This window comes from Rhopilema esculentum, chromosome 20, assembly GCF_057945365.1.
Source record: "Rhopilema esculentum isolate cy_ngs chromosome 20, ASM5794536v1, whole genome shotgun sequence".
Taxonomy (NCBI): Eukaryota; Metazoa; Cnidaria; class Scyphozoa; order Rhizostomeae; family Rhizostomatidae; genus Rhopilema; species Rhopilema esculentum.
In genome coordinates, this window is record NC_142834.1 from 4,968,423 (window position 1) to 4,990,909 (window position 22,487).

The 22,487-nt window shown below is 34.6% G+C and overlaps 1 protein-coding gene across 1 annotated transcript; it reads right to left on the bottom strand.

Annotated features, from left to right (window-relative positions):
* Positions 1-468: 468 nt before the first annotated feature.
* Positions 469-21,812, bottom strand: LOC135687527 (myb-binding protein 1A). The gene is made up of 39 exons (XM_065204108.2): positions 21,538-21,812; positions 20,923-21,114; positions 19,976-20,047; positions 18,945-19,058; positions 18,563-18,685; positions 18,050-18,139; positions 17,511-17,622; positions 17,247-17,332; positions 16,842-16,934; positions 16,148-16,227; positions 15,938-16,001; positions 15,749-15,840; positions 15,358-15,406; positions 14,626-14,748; positions 14,082-14,190; positions 13,801-13,892; positions 13,284-13,337; positions 12,930-12,983; positions 12,379-12,486; positions 11,850-11,907; positions 11,103-11,245; positions 10,441-10,489; positions 9,927-9,970; positions 9,681-9,806; positions 9,272-9,416; positions 8,769-8,802; positions 8,305-8,362; positions 7,973-8,089; positions 7,479-7,554; positions 7,246-7,295; positions 6,659-6,766; positions 6,224-6,294; positions 5,242-5,293; positions 4,872-4,940; positions 4,493-4,534; positions 3,921-3,983; positions 2,784-2,891; positions 2,557-2,672; positions 469-2,072 (listed from the first exon to the last, which is right to left on the bottom strand). Exons 1-39 carry the CDS (start codon positions 21,724-21,726, stop codon positions 1,898-1,900), a joined length of 3,600 nt encoding a protein of 1,199 aa, XP_065060180.2. The 5' UTR covers positions 21,727-21,812; the 3' UTR covers positions 469-1,897.
* Positions 21,813-22,487: the final 675 nt, after the last annotated feature.

The window sequence follows — 22,487 nt, forward strand, 5'->3', positions numbered from 1 at the left end:
CCCGTGACGATAAGCTGCAAGAATTGTATCAAATGAATGAAATTTTCTTGGAAACTTGCTGCGAATTGTCAATTCTATCCACGACCTCGTTTCGGCTATAGTTTTCGGACTTTGCACCGAATTCCAACATTTTTGAAGCGTGACGTAGATAAAATTGGCCGCAAAACCATAGAAGAAAAAAATTGCCAAACACCTTTTCAGGCTTTCTAGCATTGCGTCGTCACAAATTAAATTTCAAGAACTATTTTTGTTTAAATTGACTGTGAAAAATAAATGATCAGTCACAAAATTTTGCATGAAAATTGTTGACCAAACATCAAACGGGTTCTGACAAAAGACAATTTTCTTGGCTGAAGAGCAAATGAAAGAAAAAATGTTCTCGTCACTGTGTTTCATGAAGATACTCATAAGTTACCAGCTATCGGTTACGAGCCACGAGTCATCAACCATAAGCCACCAGTCATCAACCATAAGCCACCAGTCAAGATTAAAAAACAAATTAATACCTCACGCCTTTTTGTGTACGAAGAATTGAGTACACTTTGTAGTGGGTCGTGGGGAACGCATACATATACCTATATATATACATATACATTTATTTATATATTATATTAATTATCATATTGCTGTTTAGAGTGCTCAACTTATCGGAGCGATGCAAGGCATGCTCGTTTTCCTGTAATTAGGATACCGATTTCTATAGCTTGCGGCCACGAAATGATGTTGACTCAACGTCATTACGAAGTCAACGATGCAAAGAAGTATTGTATCATTGCCAGAAGGGAAGTTGGCACGGCTTTTCGCGAAAACAATCAATCCTTTGTGGCATAATGTGATTTAAGAAACGGATATAGTGGCAATAAAAGTTTTGATTCGTAAAGGTGTATTGCTATTGTATGTTTTACCATTGTTTTTCTTCGCATACCAGAGCCCTGTGCTCCTACCTTGAAGATACCTCACCACGTACTCTAGCGCTTCAATGTGCCTAAGAGTTATGCACTTCGCGACTGAAAAGATCTTACAAATCGTGTCACCTAAACTAATACTTAGCAACGTCATAAAACCACCATTTCCAATTAAAGCAATTTCAAATCCAAAAAGCAAGTGAACAAATTATAACTATCTCTGTCGCAACAAACAGCTAAATTTCGCGGCACGGCGTTTCTGCCCTCAGGTCCCCAGGTACCCAGGTGCTGTGGGTGAAAACGTGAAAGGTTCCAAGATCATCGCATCAGTCAATATTGAAAACTTTATAACGGTTTCCATTCCAAAAAGCAACTCGAGTATGAAGTAAAACTAACCATGGGCGTAACGGATGCTATGAAACTACCTACAAAGCATCACAAGAGTACCGGCATTCTTCGTACACAGCGACAGGATACCTATGTTTTATACATCGTTATATTTTAGGAGCCGAAATTCAAAACAAAGTCAAAGTCAATGTTGGTCCCTTTCTTTCTAAAACTATCCATTACAATTAGTGGAACTGTCATTTGCTTGTTGTTTCAGAAAGTTTGTAGAAGAAGGGAAGGGAACGACGAGTTTAAAAAACAGATCAGCCATCCAACCTACAGACAATGTTCACCGAAAGCAAGGATATTTACGAACGCCATTTTGGAGTTCTCATCTCCAATGAAAGGAAATAAGTTCCATCAGGAGAGCTGTGACAAAAATATTCCAAATAATATTTAAATCTCTTTAGCTTTACAAATATACTAAATATATTGTCACGTTCCAGATTAGTGGACACACCTCTTATATCTATTGAAGAAGGACATGCATCTAAAAAGCTCAGTTTTGCCCTTGATTGCATACAGAAACAAAGTTATATGATTAATAAATTTTCCTTTAGGCTCAAAAACTAGCATTAAATGATAAAACATAGCTATCATGTTTATCACTCTTTGGCTTTGCCCTTCTTCTTCTTCTTTTTCTTCGGTTCACTATTATTTTCAATTGACTCTTTGACTTCTTCTTTGGGTGATACAGTAGCAGTTTCTTTCCATTCCAATTTGGACGATGGCGATGGTTTGATTTTTCGCTTTTTGGTCTTTTCTAAGCTTTTTGGCTCCCTGGACAAAAGATACAGAGTTATAATTTATGACTCGGAGTAGCAACTTAGAACCGTCCGGATCTATACATCTCTTTTCTAGATGAAAGGCATGACATCATCGACTGCGTATTCTAAATTGACAAAATGACATCTGTATAGATGCAAGCAAGAAACAAACTTAACATAGTCTAAAAATTCAGGCACCTGATGAGCAATTACAATATACTAATAAATATTTTCCAACGAAGGGTCTTCGGCATACTGAGCACAATCTTGCAAAAAGAAACTTCCTGAAATGTTTTTACCACTCTTATCCCTTAATTTCTTACATATCTCTCTTTGGATAGACCTTTAGATCAAAGAAAAAGAAAACCTACAATATCAAAAAAGTTCAGCAGAGTCACTGGTTCTAGCTTGTCTAACCACTTGTCTAGAAGCTGCCGATTTTTGAATCCAAATGCGATGAGAATATGATAGCCTTAACGAAGAACATTCTAACTTACCCTGACAATACGCCAACGATTCGTTTGCAATAGGCAACCAGCTGGGGGGATCTGCTAATTATTGGTCCGTCTATTGCTGCGCTCAGTGTGGAAGATAGTTGGTCGTCTATTGGCACCTTGAATGCAAAGGGATTATGGGAATAATTGCCATTATTGAAAACGAGAGTAGACCGGTAAATTTGTGATAATGAAAAACTGGATAAGTGCAAGAATCAAGCAGTATATACCTTGAATTTCGCATCATTCTCCTTCAGGAACCTGTCCAGAAGTTTGGCGATTTCGTTGATGTGCCTTGCTTTCATCGTGCATTTTTCATCGAGGGTTTCCTTCAATGTCTAAATAAAACAGCAAAAAGATTAGAACAATTTTATGTAATACAGACTGAGGAAATGCTTCTAATCTGGTAAAAATACACAGCTATCATAGAGGAAGATCATGAAATGTTTTTTTCCTTTATAAGATGAAGGTGGTAAATGTACTATTCATCTAACAGCGGTCTCAAGGCGCATCTTCATTTGATTCGAAACTCAGAATATTCATGCGATCTTTTGTTTGAACTCCGCAATCGCGTCCGAAAATTCGTATTCAATTTTGAAGCGTTCGCATGTTTTTTTTTATTTTCCGAACGTTCACAAGCGAACCAAAAGCACCCGAATAAAATATTGGAAATGATTCTCATCTCGCTAGCTAATATCACTGACAGATGTTCTCCTAGAGCACTATATTTTAGGTGAGAATTCGTGACGAGGAGGGCAACCAGATTTAAAATCTGTTCAAAAAGCCTTGAAGTCATATGAAAACATTTGTATAAACCCTTTACGGTCTCGGTACCGCAAAAAAGTAAAATAGTCTCCTTGATATTGTAGTTTCTGGAGGATTTGTCTAACTCAATATTATTTTCTAAACTTAGCTTGCCTTCACTGTTCTTTTCCACGAACAATAAACAAAAGCAACAGCCTCTTTTGCAGATCAACAGCAGCTGTCATCTTCAATTCAAGAAAAACAAATCTGACAAATGCGCCAAACTGCCTGGTAATAAGTAGCCACAAGCATGGTCTCAATTGCTATTTTTAACAATTAAATTGGCTCAAACAGCCTTTTCATCGCAAACTCAGGATTGGCGTAAGCAAATCGGACGCGACCTGCGATCGTATGTGAAACCCGTACACCGTTTCTGCTGCTGATGGCTGCTGCTGTTGATCTGCAAAAGAGGCTGTTGCTTTTGTTTATTGTTCGTGGAAAAGAACAGTGAAGGCAAGCTAAATTTAGAAATAATATTGAGTAATGATACACCGAACAAAGTAATGATTGGCCTTTAGGCAACTTAATTAAAGTTTATGGACTAATAAATAAACGAAGCAAACCTGGATAACTTCTCGCTGCAATTCGTTACTCATTCCTTCGAAGTCATCTGCTGCACATTCAGTCTGCAAAAAATGGTTACTCAACGAAATGTATCAAAATTGGCAAGATCAGTTAATGACTACTGATGCAAGGAAAGGAAAGGTCCGCGATAACAACCATCAAAGAATCAGAAGGTTTTATCAAGTGAGCTCAAAGCTCAGTCATCAAGAAAATGAGCAGGGGTCTCAAATCTGCCTACAAAAACCAAATGAAACAATTTCATACTTATGTCTTCATAAACATGCGAATCTGCATCTATGATTTGAATTGAGGACCCATTCACTAAGTATCAAAGGCTAACCTGATAAATACTAACACTAAATTTGTTTTCATTAATATTTATGCTCACAACTGGTGATATTTAAGCTCCAGACTTTTCATTCTTTGAAACTGAGGACAGGTTTTTCCAAAATAATGTAAAAAATATGTTTAATATCTCGATGGTTAGGAAAAACCCCTTTGGCGTTAATGCAGATAATTATTAAAATTATTCAATCAAGCACAGGGTAAACAAATAGGAATACAAAGATACCTTTCTTGCCAAAAGTTGTAGCAGCATCTCACAAGCTTGGACCTACAACGAATTGATACAATTTGATTATGCAAATTATATAACTGACTTGTAATAATAAGCATCATAACTTATGCTTATGTCTATCGACAAAAATCTTATCATGTAGGCCAGCTTAATATCTTAAGTTTCCCTGATCACGTGGAACACTTGAACACTTTTCAAAATTTTAAAAAAAAGGCATTCAGTTCTAAACTACGAAGCATGGAATTATTTGTGCAAATCAAAGGTAACACACTTTTCAATAATTCCAGGACAACAAAAAACTAAATTTTATAAAATGTACAGGAAATATCAGTCTGAAAAAATAATGATCTGTGTAGTAAAAATTTAAACTAACCTTTCTGAAGTTATTCACTGCCTTATTGATGTACTTGGGTAAAACTGGAGAAAGCTTCCATGCGATGGCCTAGGCAGAAAAATCATATCAGTATGTTTACAAGTTTAATACGGAGTAAAATTAACAGCAGTCGAAAACTTGGTTATATTTTTTACTCGAGCTTGTCAGAATTGACAATAATCATAGATATAGCAACAAAGAGCCACATCGTGGCTAAAATATCAATGGTAAAGTCTTTATCAAGAAATTGTATTGTTATTAAGAAAGAAATGAACGAAACGCAGTTGCTGCAGGATATCGTTTAAGCTATGCCTGGAATAAGAATGTCGCCAGGATTGAATCAGTTGCAATTCTGTTAATGCAGCCTTACCGGGTATCTTTTTATGAATTCCAGGAAGAAAACAGGATGTAATTGCGAACTCCTAAAAGATAAAATTCATAACTTTTGATACATCTAAAATACAGGGCAGCAGACTGCATACCAAACCCTGACTTATAAAATATTCATTATGTTGCTTGATCGATCTCAAAAATCATAAATGATGCCTCTAACGAATATAGATTGAAAAGCTGCTTTAAAATAACTTAGCCATCAAACATATCTAAAGGTTTATAGCTAGAAACGAATCTTTTGGTGGTACAAAACTTGAAAATAACTTTGAAAGAAGCAAACATTTGAGTGAGCTGAAGCTTTTCGTCTGACACTCTTCAGAGTTTAAAACGTCAGACAGTTCAAAAAGTCTACGCTAGGAAATATATTTACCCAGTTGTGCACAATCTGGGTTTTCCAGTAAATGCTGCCCGATAGCAGAATCGCAGGTTTTAGTTGTACTTTTAGATCTGCAAGACCCGAAGTGGCTGTTCTCTTTGGGGATGGGTTTTGTTTCTAATACTAGACGGAACATGCTGTTTTATTCTATTCTCCAATCTTTGGGTAGTGCGTCCTACGTAGCCAGAATCACACTGGCACGTAAATTCATATACAACGAAACTCTTTTGTGAGGTAGGAACGCAATCCTTTTGAATGGAGGGAAGGGCCTTTTTGGTACCGTAAACAATGGGTGGATTCACGGCGAAGAAACAATTTGTAAGGGCCTGTTTTATCTGTTTTTCAAAACGCAAGGAGCTGTTACCGATCTAAGGTAGAAAAGAGTTAACAATCTTCTTAGTGTATTTGAAAATTATAGACATGAAAACAAATATTGATTCTCCTCTACATGAAATTGTAAAAATGTTAACATCTAGAACACAAAAAGCGTCATGTTTTATACAACTCCAGAATTCAATTGGAAAGAATAATCTCGTCTATATCAAGTACGAAAATCAAGGAGATTATGAGATTTAATACTGACCTTCGTGTCATGAAATCTTCTAAAGCACCCTCAAACATTCGCACGACTCTTTTACAGTCCAATGTGCCATGCTATTTAAAACATCAAGATATCTTAAAGAACCATATAAAGTAGATACTTATTTTTATGCTGAATTAAATAAAGTAGATACTTTTCCAGAGTCAAGAAAAATAGGCAGTCTTAGAGCAAAAAACGGTAGAAAGGTTAGTGAAAGGATTACAGCCACCACGCCCATACTACGCCTTGTCGTCAGCAAACCCTTCAAGGAAGATTGGGAAAGTTTTGAATCATCAGCTAGAGAAGGGCGAGCCATGTTTTGTTCTTTTTATTATGCTCCAATATGTCTTTAATTTTAAGCTTTTGCTGAGAAATAAACTTAGTAGCGATATTCATTCTGAAAACATCTGGTTATGTCTAGGCTGTGAAGAGACTTACAGGATTTGTTGACTCTTTGTCCTTATTTTCGTCATCTTTCTGTCTCTGTTTTCTGGTTTTCAATGGAGACGGCTCCTTCATGTCTTCCTTGCCACGCAACACTCTTATCTAGAAAAGATAAAGGGTTCTTTATACTAAGACTTTATCAACGAAAATCAACAGCAAAAATTTCTAGAGAATACCTTATCAAAAATTAAACAACACGTCACAGAAATAAAACAACACTGCAGATTGTGAACGGGCATTTCAAAATTGCGTCTAAAGGTCATTTCTCCAGTAACTATTTCAGTTGCACGCTGAATTTCTTAGCATTAAATGAAATCATATTAAAGTATGTTGAGATTTCCACACAGGTGCGGTTAATACAAGCCATTATGTCCTCAATGTATTTTTGGCTTGTGTTACATATATTTTGTGACAACAGAATGGGGCAGAATATCCTCGGTCTGCCCTCCCTAAAAAAACAAAAACATCTACGTAAGCCTATGTACAAGCGACAGATTGCCAGCCACCAATAAGATGTGCCAAAATTGGTACTGAGACGGACATTTGTTAAAAAGAGACAACTTTACAGCTAAGTGACTCACCAGGTACATGCATGAATTGGTAATCAAGTCGACCATTTGAACCGAGGAGGCTGTTGAAAGAAAACAGTTTATTAGGTTAAGGTCTGAAATTCAAAAGTCGTATCTGATTTCATTTTATTATGACCGATATCATTTGCTTATGAATGGCAACAAAGTTTTACCTTCATGAATATTTTTACAGCATTTCAGACCTTGAACGTTCAGATCTGTTTTTTAATAATAAAGATACAAACCATTCTGGGCTAATTCCAGCAGTTTCTCGATCTTCGTATGAACTTCCTCTTTGTTCACATCATTACCATTTGGAATCTGAAAAATAAAATCTGAAATTGTACAGAGAAAATGCAATCTTTTACACAAAGTTTACATGAGAGTTACAACGCAACATGATACCAATACTGTTAAAGTTATTGCTAAAAGCTTTCTGGTGCAAGAAAATTTATTGAGCACTCAAGTTACAAATTGACAAATCTTGATGGTTGCGGAAGAAGATCTCCTACCCATTACACCTTATAGTAAGTTAAAAAGCCTATCAGAGATCAATTATTGTCCTATATCGCTCTGAGTTAGCACTATTTGAACGTGTACACGATATAAATGCAATACAACAGATTTTGTTTGTAGAAAAGCTGCTAGCATTGCGAAACTCTTGCCTAAAGCACAATAAAAAGCGAAACAAAATCAACAGAAACAATCTAATCTTGGATAGATTGACAGAGTTAACAACCTCTCGAGCATGACAAATTCTGTTTTTTAAGATTCCCTGAGCTCGGTCATGCAGCTCTTTTTCTTCTTTATACATCAAAGACACTTTGATTATTTCCAGAAGTGGTTCAATCATTTCCTATGAAAAGAAGAAAATTGCTGCATCAAATAAGATGAGATGAAGTATTAAAGAGGAGAGTTCCATAACCACGTCACAATTAACGTTAATCACGGAAAACCAAATAAATGGAAAGAATGTTTAGCAAAACAGGGCTTGTTAAACATCTATCAAAAGCCTTAGCTAAGAACACTTAAATATGAAATACATCACAAAATAAGCTTTAGATATCATACCAAAATAAACGGACTTTTTGGCTCTTTTTTCACAATTAGTTCGGCAATATCCAAAACTCTAGAAAAAGAATTTTGTAGTTTCATTATTTTACTGTGACGCAAATTTTGAACAATAATGATTTAGTGTAGGATAATATGAAGTAGAAAGAAAGCCAATCATTGATAACCAGCCAAAATTTCAATTACTCGTTTATACAAACAAATGATATGTCAGCACGAATTAGTAAACCTAGTTGAACGTATGATAAAGAAAAATGTATTGGGTTACGAGTAGCGTTCAGCTTAATATATCTTTGTATCGCTGAATTGTTGCGGTAATACTGATGCATTTATTAACAATAAACATTAAACAAGAACTAGAAATAGGAACACGAAAACTATTCTTGACGTCAATAGACTCGTTCATTACTTCTATAAAGTTGAGCAATAACAGATTAAATCAAAGTTTGCTTGGCAATATCTACCTTAATCGAAAGTGTACTATTGTCTTCTTCTCCTCTACAAATGAGAATTACATATAGAATAAATACAAACGCTTTTGCCTGGTGATTGAATTGCGTGAAGTTAGGAGCAGCAAAATAGAACTGTCCTGTTCTTGACACTAAAAGCGTGTACAGCTTACGTGTACGTACGCGTACGACATCAAGCACATTTTGACAGACCGGTAAAGATTTTCATAGAATAAATACATATACATCGAGCAAAATAGCACACCAAAAATATGACATTAAAAATTGTGCACAAAATAAAGCTTAAAAAAGTTTTGATAAGATTTCCTGACCAGTGAGGTACTTTATTTCAAGTCGATAAACAGGTACAAACAAAAGAAAGTTTTCCAAATAAAAAACAAAATATTTTTGACTTTGAGCACCCTCTAAGGCCTATCATTGGGAAAGAGGCCTAATACAAAAACATGACGTGAGATAAGTTCTTATGAGAATGTCTAAAGGAGGTACAGTTAGCTCACCGTTCTGTTTTTTCTTGCCACTTCTTGATTGCATTCGAGTTTTAAATGCCGCTGCCAGGGCTTTATCCATCGAATCAAGAACTTTCGGGTCTACAGTGTCCATATCGACATCACTGTCTTCGCTTTCACTCTCCTCCTTGTCACTCTTTAATAAAGAATACAGTATTTAGAAATATTGGTTCTGTGTCAATACATCGTCTTATGAGCAATAGAATGCATTTGTATTCTTTCGTGGTAGAGCTGCATTGAGTTGCGGTGATAATAGCCGACAAAAAAGACAGATAGTAAAACTAAAAAGGCTTATGGCAGGCAAATACAATGCTCAACTCATTTAAAATGAGTCATTTTTCTCAAGGAGGATATAACTAAAAAGACAATACAAATATAGCAATTTTAAATCAGAGTTCACCTCCTCATCAATAGCAGCATCCCCTAAGGCGACTTTGACTTCATTTTTAAAGGCCTCATCGATCTCGTCTTTGTTATTTTCCTCTTCAGATTCTGAGTCATCATCAGAATCTTCGTCTTCCTCGCTCTGCAAAAGCAGGCAAAAGCTGGATAAAATTTATCAAAGATTTATCACTAACAAAGCAATATGTTATTTTTTATCATGGTTAAAATATCAAAAAAGTGTGTTTGAACGAAAGATAATTACATCAGTCTCATGATCTCCATTTTCAGCAGCTTCCATTTCGTCTTCTAAGAAAAAGAAAATGCAACAATCAAAATCAAGTACAAAATATAATTTGAAGTAGAATAAACAAGTACTAAATCAGCATTTGGCCATTCCATCACATTTTACCAAACGCATATCATTCTGGAAGCCATTTTTTCTTCAATGACGGAAGTAAATGAAAGGGAGTTAATGAAATTGGGATTTCAAGCTTATGAATTCGAGGGGACTTCAAGCGTTAATCCCTTATGTATATGTCAAATCTACATGATTGAATAGGGGCATACCACACTGAATGAAGCCTCTTACAATTGGTCATGTCAAACAATAATTGACCATTACAAATGTATGTACCGTATCTATGCTTCTCGAGCTAAGCAGCTAAAGAACAAGCTGACATTTATTAGCAGAGCCAGCGAGCTAACTCATTCAATGCAATGAGAACTGGAAGCTTTAAAATGCTTTTAAAACCAAAATAAAATTTAAAGGAAGTTACCAGATTCATCTACTATTTCAAGTCCAGCATTCTTCTTCGGTCGCAGGGCCTACGAAAGATTGACATATTGATACTTAGCTTGTGTTGCATCACATTTTGAAGGTCACCAGGATATATAACCGCATACAGATGAGATACACGGCTATTTAGCTCTTGGGTGGGGTTTACCGATTCATAAATTACAGTAGTACAAAGCAACGAAAAAAGTTTGTGTACGCCTTTACCCGCGCTTTAGAGCAGAAACCACCAGAAGCATTAAACATTGAACGCTACCTGTGCCCGGGGGGGGGGGGGTAATTAGTTTACTGATTGCCAGGGAATGTGCCTGCCAACAGGGTCCCATTTTCGGCTGAAGATTTTGGGACAGGATTGCACTTTTGTCTATTCTTTCCGGCTCAGGTTTACCAATTGTTTTCAGGCTCAGGTTTATCAATAATATCAGAATATTCAACAACATTGTTACAAGCTGAGAGGAAGATTCTCCACACGTGTCAAAAGAGAACAGATAAAAACGTGTGGCTTTCAATTGAAACTTCTATTTTTATTTATAAACATTCGACTTGTTTTCGCTGCAACAGGCCTAAGTCATCAGGCCCACAACAGGCCTGCAACAGGCCTAAGTCATCCTTGAACTGAAGTCTATCGACATTGTTGATACTAACCTCCATGATAAGTTGAAATGCATTGTTGGTAATATGTGGAAGCATCATTGTGAAGACGAGGTTAACAATCTGCCGCATCATATGGGATGATTGTGCCAAAAAACTCAATAGAATTTCAGTAAGAACTTCAGACCAGTGAGGTTCTGCAACAAGAAAAGTACCATGGATATTAAAGGCAATAACAGATACCTAAATGGCTTAAGCCATTTGTCAATTAAAACTGACCAATCAATAAGCTTTATACCACTCACACGTTTATTGATTGGCCAATTATCACTGAGAGATTGCTCAGGCCACTCTAGTATCTGTCCGTTGCCTTTTAACAAGCACAGTGGGAGCAACATGACAACAACGTAGGCATTTAGAAGATAAAGTCAAATAAATGTCTTGATAAGAAGACAGTGCAGTATAAAACATGGTTCAACAGAAGCCTTGATGACCCATTTAACAGACTTAAACATCTTTCAAAATCTATTTTTTTTATTCTCTCGTTTGAAAAAATTATAACATTCGTCTTTTTTATAACCTAACTTACAAAAGAGCTGGGAAAATAATACTGAATTTTTATGACGTATTTCAGGGTAAAATGCTTCTAGCCAGTTCCATTGAAATTCATAGGTTTGAAACGAGAGGAAAAACAGAATCAAGTCGTTAATAGAATAAAATGTGATCTTTCGCGAGAATAAAAAGAAATAAAAATTATCTCATTATTTTTGCAAGCCAACAAAAAACTATGAATCAGTAAACCTTCACTGGATTTTTTCTTCTTTTTCTCCTTTAATTTTTTGTAGCATTGAATCAACTCCTAAAAGTAAATCAGCACGTTGCAATAAACTTTTCTGCATAAATTGCATAAATTACTACGTCGCATAAATTATTTTGTTGCATAAATTACCATGTTGCATAAATTACTTCTTTGTATAATCTTTGGACTGAACACGCAAAAAGCATGTGCACGGCAACTGGTGTAGTATAATGGTAGAACGTACTGAAAATTGCGGGAAACCGTTTTAATGAATGGTACTGTTATTTGCAAGTAATAATGGCTTTTTGATTTCAATGAGATGCGTGCAGCAAATCAAGACATCATTTAAAGTAATTAGAACACTTCTGTAAAAACTAACTAATTTATTTTCGTTTCAAGCGGATTTGAACTAACTATAGTTACTAATGATAATAAAAACATATAATTGGGTGCATCCTGCTGCTCAAAGTCAGGCATTGCCTAATTAAACATTCATGTCATTCTCGTTAGAGGAAATAATCTCATTCCGACCTGGATAACATCTGCAGCTTCGTTAGTGTTATGAAACATTTGCAGGCAACTGTGCAAAAAGAGGAGTTCAAAGGCCCTGTCTTCTGACATCACAGTGTCTCGGGAAACCTGAGAAAACAAACAAGCCGTATTTTCAAATTCAAACGTTTTTTAACAGGCTGATGGATTATTGTAACTGAAGTAAATCAGAGACAAGTTCGTTTGGGTAAATAACAGATATATCGTTTAATATAAACTGTTATATGACTAAAGGCTACACATGATGGTTAAGGCAAAAAGAGAGAAAGCAACATGTATACGGGTACTGTCAAGTGTAATCTTGCAACTGCTTCATTTTTACCAAAACAAGCAGATTCAAACACATAAATAAAACAGGCTTTCCTGCTTCAAATGCAACCCCAATGACGTATTGATCGCAGCTACAATACAAGACCCGTCGAGCTACAAATGTCTGGGCTTAAAAACAAAGATTTCACGACTCAACAGTTTTGCATGCAATATTGTAATGGAATTGGACAATACAAAAATACATAACATATAATGTATAATACCTTTTCTCTGATCTCTTCTATCATGCCCAAAGCCTCCTTAAAAGTTTCCTTTGCCTTGAAAAGAAAATTATTTAATTAAAAAACTCAAATGCCACGCATTAAAAATTAGTCTTATTGAAAATGTATGAGAATGAAATACAAAATATTTCAACTTTTAAAAGAGTGAGAATGAATCTTATTAACAGCAAGGCAACAAAAAGCTGCAAAAATACGAAATAGAATAAAAATCGGTAGTCTGAAGTAACAGAGGTGTATTGTATAAACATTAAAATTCTTTTACCAATTGATCGACACTTCTATAAAATGCTAAAGATGTAACAGAAACTAAAGCGATTAACAGGCGTTTGTACTCACTTCTGGGGTCCATTCTTTAATTAGCACAATGTATTTACTGTCCTTCAATAATTCCTGGAGAAATGAATACAGGAGAACTTTCAGGGTATATAAAATCGAGTACATAAAGCTTCATTGGTAACTTAGGGGCTGGTAACTGTTTATTGGAAACAGTTGACAGGATTCAATGAAAGGAAATTTAACCACCGCAAAATGCCACAGCAACTCTGTACATTTACAAAGACAAAAATGCAACAATACTGGATATAGGAAGGCGAAATCGATTGGAGATAAAACTTTAATAGGAGAGCCCCTTGCCAATGACAGAAACGAATTAAATAAGAAGAAATGACAGGAATATTCCAGGAAATGAGTGAATGATCAAAGTGATTGAAAATAGAGAATGAAAAAACTATGCCAAGGCTGAAAACACAAAGTTTAGAAAGACTTAAGATAAGATTGGCGTCGCAGACGAAAGTTGTGATACCAAGGCTGGAGCAAAAAACTGGCTGGAATCAATCAACGTGCCAAGGATTACCTGCGAAAACTGCACCAGATGATAAGCATAGAAATCTCCATTTGCTAGAATACCAGGTATAGAGTTGACAGCATGTTTACCAGATTTGCTCTCTGAAAACAAAAGCATAATTATCCAAAAAGAAATACTGAATAACTTATGCAAATACATTGCTGAAGTGTATTACTCTGTAGTAGAGGAGATCTGCATACAAAATTTCATCAAATGACCTCTTTTGATGTGACCTCTACAAAAACATCTTTTGAAGTAATAAAACTATTTGCTTTTGTATAATAAAGCACCTTTGGTTGATTGATGGGTCGTGGAAAGCTCCCCAAGAGCACCAAGAAAACGTTCTTTGCACAAACCAATAACAGAGTCTTCTAAAGCTGGATCAACCACACGGTAGAGCTAAAACAAGAGAGGATAAACAATACTCATTATGAGAGAAAGGCTCCCTACTACGATGGGGGATGTTAATTCTGTAATAGCTTATGTATACAAATATTCTAGATAAAAGAGTTAATTGCATTGAAAGAGTAAATGACTTTTTGCTCCATCATTGGTTTACTGAAAACCTGGAGGCTTGAAAAGACCAGGTTTCCTGGTAGAAACTTTTGAATCTATCAAGATTTACAAATAGCTATGATTTTGATTAGACAAAAGGTGCATTTATAATGATGCAAGTTAACTCAATTTTGTGTAAATATTCATGCTGTATATACTAAGTATAACTGATTGCCAGTTTAACCCTAACCAGTAAAGAAAATTCAAACACATCACAATTAAGCCAATTTCAAAGAGGCATCGCTTAGAAACTGTCCGACTAACTGACGATATGCTCACCTCTCCTTTGCCCTTTTTGTTTTTGACTGCGCGAAAATGACCATGGAAAAACAAGAACTTAGCAATGTCTAATACCCATGGTTCGTCTCTTTTCAAGGAGGAGTTACGTAAAACTATCAACAGCTAGAAAGCAAAGCAGTTTCTGAATTATAAAATTGTAAATCGATGTTTAACAGTATATGTAAAATGTACTAGTAGGTAATTTCTGGACGTGTCTCCAAAGTGTCGATCTCTAGCTACCAGTTCTCTTGCCCAGGGATACAAATCACTGGATTTAGCTAAGCACGTTTATGTCAGAAAATTGACAAGAAGGCAATAAAAATTGCAAAAATTGTTATTTGATATTACATATTTGCATTTGATGTGATATTTCTACGCCGAAATTTTCAGCCAAAAAGCAAGGCTGTAACATGCAAAGTCGAATTCAAAATTATTGGTTGACATTGTTATGCACTAAAATTGGAAGAGCGTTTCTTAAAACGGAGACTATGTAGTTCAAAATGTATTTAAAGGCATTTCTGAATGGGATGTTTGTCACTAGAATCGATTTATACAACATAAAATATAATAGTTGAAACACCAGCTGAACAGCTGTCTGACTACGTCATTCACAAACGCTTAAAGAACTATTGACAACAAAGATCAATATCTGATGATAATAAAATGACCTGCGATTTTTGCGAAAGACGTGAAAGTATCTAGGTAATGAAATGAAGTATTTCTAAGAATCACCTGCGAGGCGGCCCACTTCCTAATTTGCAACCGAGTGTCCTCATCATCCCTTGAAATGAATAAGAAAGAAGTGATAATCTTTAATTCCTGTGGAAACCTGCATCACAGGCCATAACTGTGACGTAAACTATACCAGTGATAGAACAAAGTAACTAGGAATAAAAATAATCTTGATATGCCGATACAATAGCGAGATAATTCCTCTGCTGTAAAACTTTTCACCTTTCAAAATTCAGCAACATGACAAAGTTAGTTGAATAAAACTTGGAGGGCAATATGCGTCCAGCCAGACAATAAATACTCTCACACAATGCATTGGTAGTAAGGAATAATAACCCATATTTGTGCCTAAAATGTCATATTTTATAAAGAGAAAAATAAATCGTCATACTCGTCTTCATCTGTCTTTATCTCCTCGATACTGCCTTGAGTAAAAATCAGCTTTAACCAGGAAATAAAGCTAAGAATACCGGAGGAATCCAACTGCAAACAAAACAGAAATCATAGATTAAAATGTCCACTAAAAAACATGACTAAATACTTGTTCTAAATTTTTGAAGAGGTTACCAAAATTCCTTACCTTGCCTATCAGATTTTCAATTGCTTTCGATTTTGTCAGCGAGTCAAATACAATCGTTTTTGACCTAAAAATCAAATATTATTAAGGTAAAAAAAACCAAAAATTGCTAAAGCAAATAAATAGATTCAAATAATAACATTAAACTGAATAAATATGGCTCTTAACATCAATATTGTCGTCTTATTGCTTAAAATGTATAATGTCTGGTACCTGAAGATTATTTGACGAATAACTGCTAACGATACACCTTGGTTAGAATTCTTGCTGACTTGTGAAGGTATCGATGACAACTAAAAGAAAAATACACACCATTTTTTAAAGAGTTATTGTTAACTTTAATTCTTTCGAAAAGAGATCTTGGTCATATAGGCTTGAAATTGAATAATTTATTCTAAAAGCAGATTTAGCTTTTCTAAATGTAACAATTAACTTGGTTCTGCAAATACAAAGCAGGATGTAAGACTTTCCATTGAATGGCAATCTGAACCTTACATACCGTGAATCTTCGAATAAGCCCCCGGGAGCCTATTTGAAAAAATGAATTTTTGGGTGGGGGGTTATTCGAAGGGAGAGCGTATTCGAGAGGGCCTATTTCAAAGTTTAGTCGCTTGTTTGCTTATTGGTCTCCAGTCAAAGTAAGTAATACTGTATAGCTATTGTCCGGTGAAAGCTTCTTTGAAATAAGATATTATTTTGCAACTATGCTTCCCTCGAATAAGCCCCCATGGGGGGGCTTAGTTGCAAGAATTATTTTTTAGATGAGGGCTTATTCGAGCGTGGGGGTTTATTCGAGGATTTACGGTATATTTTTTCTGGTAATATTACCTAAACGGTATCCAGAGCTTATCTTGTCCAGGGCCTACCCAGAGCATATGAAAGAGGCCATAAAAGGCATGTGACTTACCAGTTTCCTGGAAGCAGACCAAAGGTAGTTTTTGTCGGAGCTTGAACCATTCATTACTGATTTCAGCAATGCCTCTGACACTACAGTTTCAACCTATATAAAAACATGGCGGGTAAATTAATTGAAATATTGGACGAATGACTCTCACAGCCACAATCTTTTAAGGTCAAACAACTAACAAAATTTTTAACAACAAAAGAGTTGTCAGTAGCAGTTAAACACATATATCTGCAAAAATGCTAAATTGATAAGGTGCTGTTTTATAGCAGAGGAGATGCTTTGCAAATAAAAGTTATGGAAAATAAAGTTACTCATATGATAGCTGTTGAAAACATCAAGCTTATTAAAAGAGGTTAATTGCACAGAACAAAAAAACTGACAAACATCTATGTCATCAGTGCCTACTTGTGTTTCTGTGACTTTTGAGAAAAGTTCTTCCAATAGACTGAAAGCTAGAAATTTTCTTTCGTGGGATGATTTCATCAGTTGACCTAGGCAAATAGAAAATATTTCAAAAAGATGATTTAACACGCTTCTAAAAGATGCTAGTCAGCTCCACATTTCAAAGGAAAGTGACACATTTTGCTTAGCAGTTTGCAAGCTGCTTCATGAAAACAATGTGATGCTGTATCAAATGACACAATGGCAGTCATCAGACTTCATAATTACCTTCAACTACAATTTGCCAAAAAGATTTCAGAGTTTCATCATTGCTTAATAAGCAGGGAAGAACTTCCTTCCAAACAATGTGCATTCTTGGGTGTGCATTGATAGTAGATTCCTAAAAAATAAAATGCATCATGTCAATTCAAAAACAATTTGAATAAGCTAAGATGTTACAACTGGATAAATGCTTAATTTTGCTAATCTCTACATCATTTCAAAGGAATAAGACTTTATGCAGTAGAAAAAATGAGTAATTTTCACAAGACTTTGAGTTTCCTTTTTTGCAATCCAGTCCTTTAGTGTAAAACAAATGAGAAATTACCCAGTAAGCCTAACTATACTAAAATATACTAAAAAACTAAAATATTTTCACCCAAAATTCCTTTGTGTATAAAACATGGACAAATGGCTAACACTACCAGGAGCTTATACCAAAATGGATGTTAAATAAATGCTTCTTATGTATAGTAAAATATTTTTTACATTTCTAGGCCTTCGTGACATGGGAAATAAAAAACTAAAGTTTTCTTTTAAAGACGTACCATTAAGATTTTGCCCACTTTTTTCAAATTTTCTTCTTCAAAGATGTTTGAGCACTTCCAGTGATCTTTCAGCAATGAATCTGCAGCTTCCTTGAATTTCATCAGTTTACAAAACTCAAAATAATGCAATCAGCAAAGCAAGAAATGGAAAAGATGCTTTCTAAAAATCCTTGAAACATAAATTGATTCATATTGCACAACACTGAGGCTTAACTTAGAAGGGCACAAAATTTTGATAAGCCAAAGCTTTCCTTTCTTGGACGTTTAAAAATTTTAGCAGTTAATTGTTAACTAGTTTAGCAAATTTGGAAGTAAAGAACCAGTAGTAAACAGTGCTATATTTTCCACTAAGCATTTTTACTATATCAATTTAGAAAATTGAAGAAATATATAGCAACTAAATATTAAAATAACAATTATGCAAATTAATGCTATGGGTAACATTAAGCAATCTATTAAAAATATTAACATTCCTTAACACTTAGCAATCAAGTTTATTAATAAAAAAAATACCTTGAAACATCTATTAATTGCAAGCAAAATGCACAAAGACTCTGGTGTAGATTTCTTCCATCCTTCTGTTAAATAATCTTCCAGGATTGGGAAAACAGTTTCGGTAAAAGAAGTTTCATCAATCTGAAATATAGAGAAAAACTTCAGCTGCATATTAATATAATGCAGGTCATATGAATTCAAAAAAAGGCAAATGAAATGAAATAACTCTAATTATCAAATAATTAGATGGGCTGGTTGGCTGAAGTAAACAAACTTTGCTTCATGCCTGTTGCTGAACGATACTAGATCATATTAGATAGACATTCATATTTTCATTTGTAAGTAAAAATATAAATGTGAGTGAATAAAAAAACAAAATTAGAAGATTCAAAAGAAATACCTTCTCTAGTGTGTCTATAACCAACTTTGTACAAAGCTCCAAAAGATAAGTTTTCTTCTTCATCATATCCATCAGAATTTTAACTGTTTTACTTAAGAATTCTTGATAGTTATCCTGGCAATAAGAGATCATTTTCAATAATCATAATAATAATCATTTTGAATGACGGAACTTATCAATATGTTAATCAATATGGTTAAAGAAAGACTGAGACAAATATTCAAACAAAATTAAACATCTGAGATCTCTTTAAAATATAAAAGTGGTCAAGTGACGTTGTCACAAATTTTAAAGTCAGAATTTTTAAATTTGTTCCCATAACTTGATCATGAAATACCTCTAAATCTGCAAAATCACTTTAAGGTATTACAAACTGGCTGAGATATGGACAGATGAGCACAAGCTCTGGCCCCATCAAACCTTTGTAATTTGGTCTCAGTTTATAACTTTATGAACTGAGCCAAAATAACAGGAATGCTAAGCAAACTTCAAATCTTTTTTTGGCCAAAGCTAACCCAACTTTTGACAAATTTAACTGATTTTGCATATATGGGAGTATTTCATGGTGTTCTTTTATTATATGTAGTTAAAATTCGAAAATTCTAAAAAATATATATATTTGTGACATGATCACTTTAAAACTCTATTCAGGTCTTGATTTTTAGTATCCAGCATCTGGCATGATGCAGGAGTAGCAAACTCAAGGCCTGTATGCCATATCTGATCCCTGAAAAAATTATACATGACCAGTAAAATAATCAAATATGTTTTTTATTGAACAGTCTATCTGTATACAGTACTCAATCATCTTACAAAAGGTCGTAACCTCAACTGTTTTCATTTATCTACTTCTTTCATTAGTTTATTAAGATAACTCTCTGTATTCTGTATGTCCAAATTCCAACTTTTGTTAACTTTAGTGATAATTCTGTACCTCAGTACCTAACACCATGTTAATATTAAGGCCATTTCTGCACTTGACTTGGCTATTTCTATATTAAAGAAGAAAGTTTAATCCTAATGCATCCTACCATTGTTGGGTTTTGAGACTGGATCATAGCAGCTAGGCAAAGTGTTCTACCAATGAATGCATCCCTTTCCTCCTACAAACAAGATAATAATTAGGGCTTTGCTTCTCTCTGAAAATTACACTGAAAAATGTCTAACATCTCTTGCTAGATTAGAAAATTTGCATTTCTAGGAAGGAAAAAATATATATATCTAATTTCTTTACTGGGTACATGTTCAACCACAACTGGGTATATATATTCAATCTTGTTCTTTCGGAACCTTATAATGAATTCTGAAATGTTTTTTTCAAAGCCATTTTCCAGCTTCTTTAATACAACTATGGAAATAAATTGGAAACCAAGAACAAAACTGAGGGCTTCTATGGTAAAATCTTTTCACAAATTTGTTAACATCAACATTTTTATATTTTCATAGAGATTTATAAGTATTCTCAAAGCAATCTGATAACAACTAGGTGACTGTATTCATGTGAATGGACTATCATTGAAACAATTTGTTTTATATATTTAATTTCAGCAATCAAGCATGTATATTCTATCAAACCTGTCACTTAAACAAACCTTTTTTGGTAGAAATACCTTAAACATACTTTCAAACATTTTCATCTCTGCCCCCAATAGAACTGACAATATTATTTTATCAATAAAATTTGTCAAAATAAAATTCCAACCAAAGACAAAGGCTTTGATCTTTTGCTCAACAAGCTTTCATTTCTGAGGCATGACTAGGATACTTCTTTGAAAAGTAGATTATCTTTATCAAAAGCTATTATGTAGGATCACACACCTCATATTACAAAGACTGGTTTCTGAAAAATTTTCCTACAAAACTCCTTAAGTCATAACAATCATTAATTTTCTGTTTTATTAATAATACAAGGTGCTCACTGTTTCATATCCACTTGAAAAAATACAGTAATAATGTGCTACAAATAAACTTCCTGTACCTGTGCTTTGAAAGATCCTTGGACATTAAGATGATCTTCCATCAGCTTATAAATTGTATCGGTATGAACACAGTCAAAGTGACGCATAATTTCTGTCAGAGCTGTGCCAAAACCTTGCCTGGCCCCTTTCCTTGCTGATCCAATTCCTTTCACAAGCCTTTTTACAGAATAATCCAACTCCTCAGGAATTTGCTAAAAAGAAAAAAATGATGACATATAAAACCAAATAAAATATAGGCTGTATAAGCTTACAGTTTCATATCTATTCAGGAAGATTAAGGGAGTTTTGGAGTAAACGGCCAATAATATGGCTAAATAAACAGTAGCATTAAAAGTTTAAAGTGTGCTCTCACACGATATCCTTTTGTTTGTACATAATTTTGTAAGAACGTTCTTTTTTTGAAATACAAATGTCCTCTTCCTAATTCTTTTAAAGCATTTAGCGGAGATGCCTCAACTAGACCTACTTTTAAGCCATCTTAATAAGCTGGTGTTCTGTCATACAAAGAGAAGGAAAACATTTTTTACTTCTAGATGATTACAGCAATTGCTTCAACAGTTACCGCGTAGTGAAATGGTTTTAGAATCAGTGAATTTCAAAATACATAAACAAACCATTTCATCATTTTCGGGATCAGTCTCTTGGATTTTATTTTTCAAAATAGACACAAGATCTGCAGCACGGTGAGTCCTTTTTCCTTCATCATTCGAAACCAAATCCCAGAATATTGAAAGAAAATCTTTATTGGCGCTATCATGGGCCACTGTAGGTGCTTTTTTCTCGCCAGATTCCGTTGGCACCATATCGAAAATCTCGTTCTGCTAAAGGCTTCTTGTTAGAAAGAAAGTCAGCATGGGCAAGTTAGGCCAATTTAATGTTAAATGTGAGGCTTGCCTCGTTTTCAGTAGTTTTTGCCCAAAACTTCGTTGCCACCACTGATCTCAAAAAAAGACTTTTTTTGAGATCAGTGGTTGCCACCAATGAGGTGAATATAGTTAGCCACCGACCACTGTCTTTTGTGGAGCAACAAATGGGTAATTGTGGCCCTGTTCAAACTAAACATACAAAACAAGGCATGGGAAATAGCTAGGAATTTCAGAGGTCATTTTGCTTTGTCATTTTCTTGCTTAGTTTATTCATTTTGCAGACTTGTTCAGTAGAGTCATTTTACACACTTTTTTTAAGAATACCCAAATTTTTGCTGAGTCTCAATATTCTTAAATATCTTTTTTATTTCTTGAAATATTCTTAAATTATTCTTAAGCGGCAAAAGGTGTAACCGAGTCGCTTAAGTAGGATACTTCTATTTCAAAACATACGGTGTGAAGCGCGCATGTGTTTTGCTTTTCAAAAAACTCGAATAAACAAAAATTAAATTCTTGATGAAGCTTGAGCCTTGCGTTATTATGAATTATTCTTTAATTTCAACGATTTTGAGCCTTAATATTCTTATAGACTATGTTCTTATATAAAACATGTGTAGTATTGTGGAGTTAAGTTTACTGTGCTAGTCAAACATGTTTAGAGCAGGATTAGTCGTTCTGTCTCAAATTTTAATTTTTTT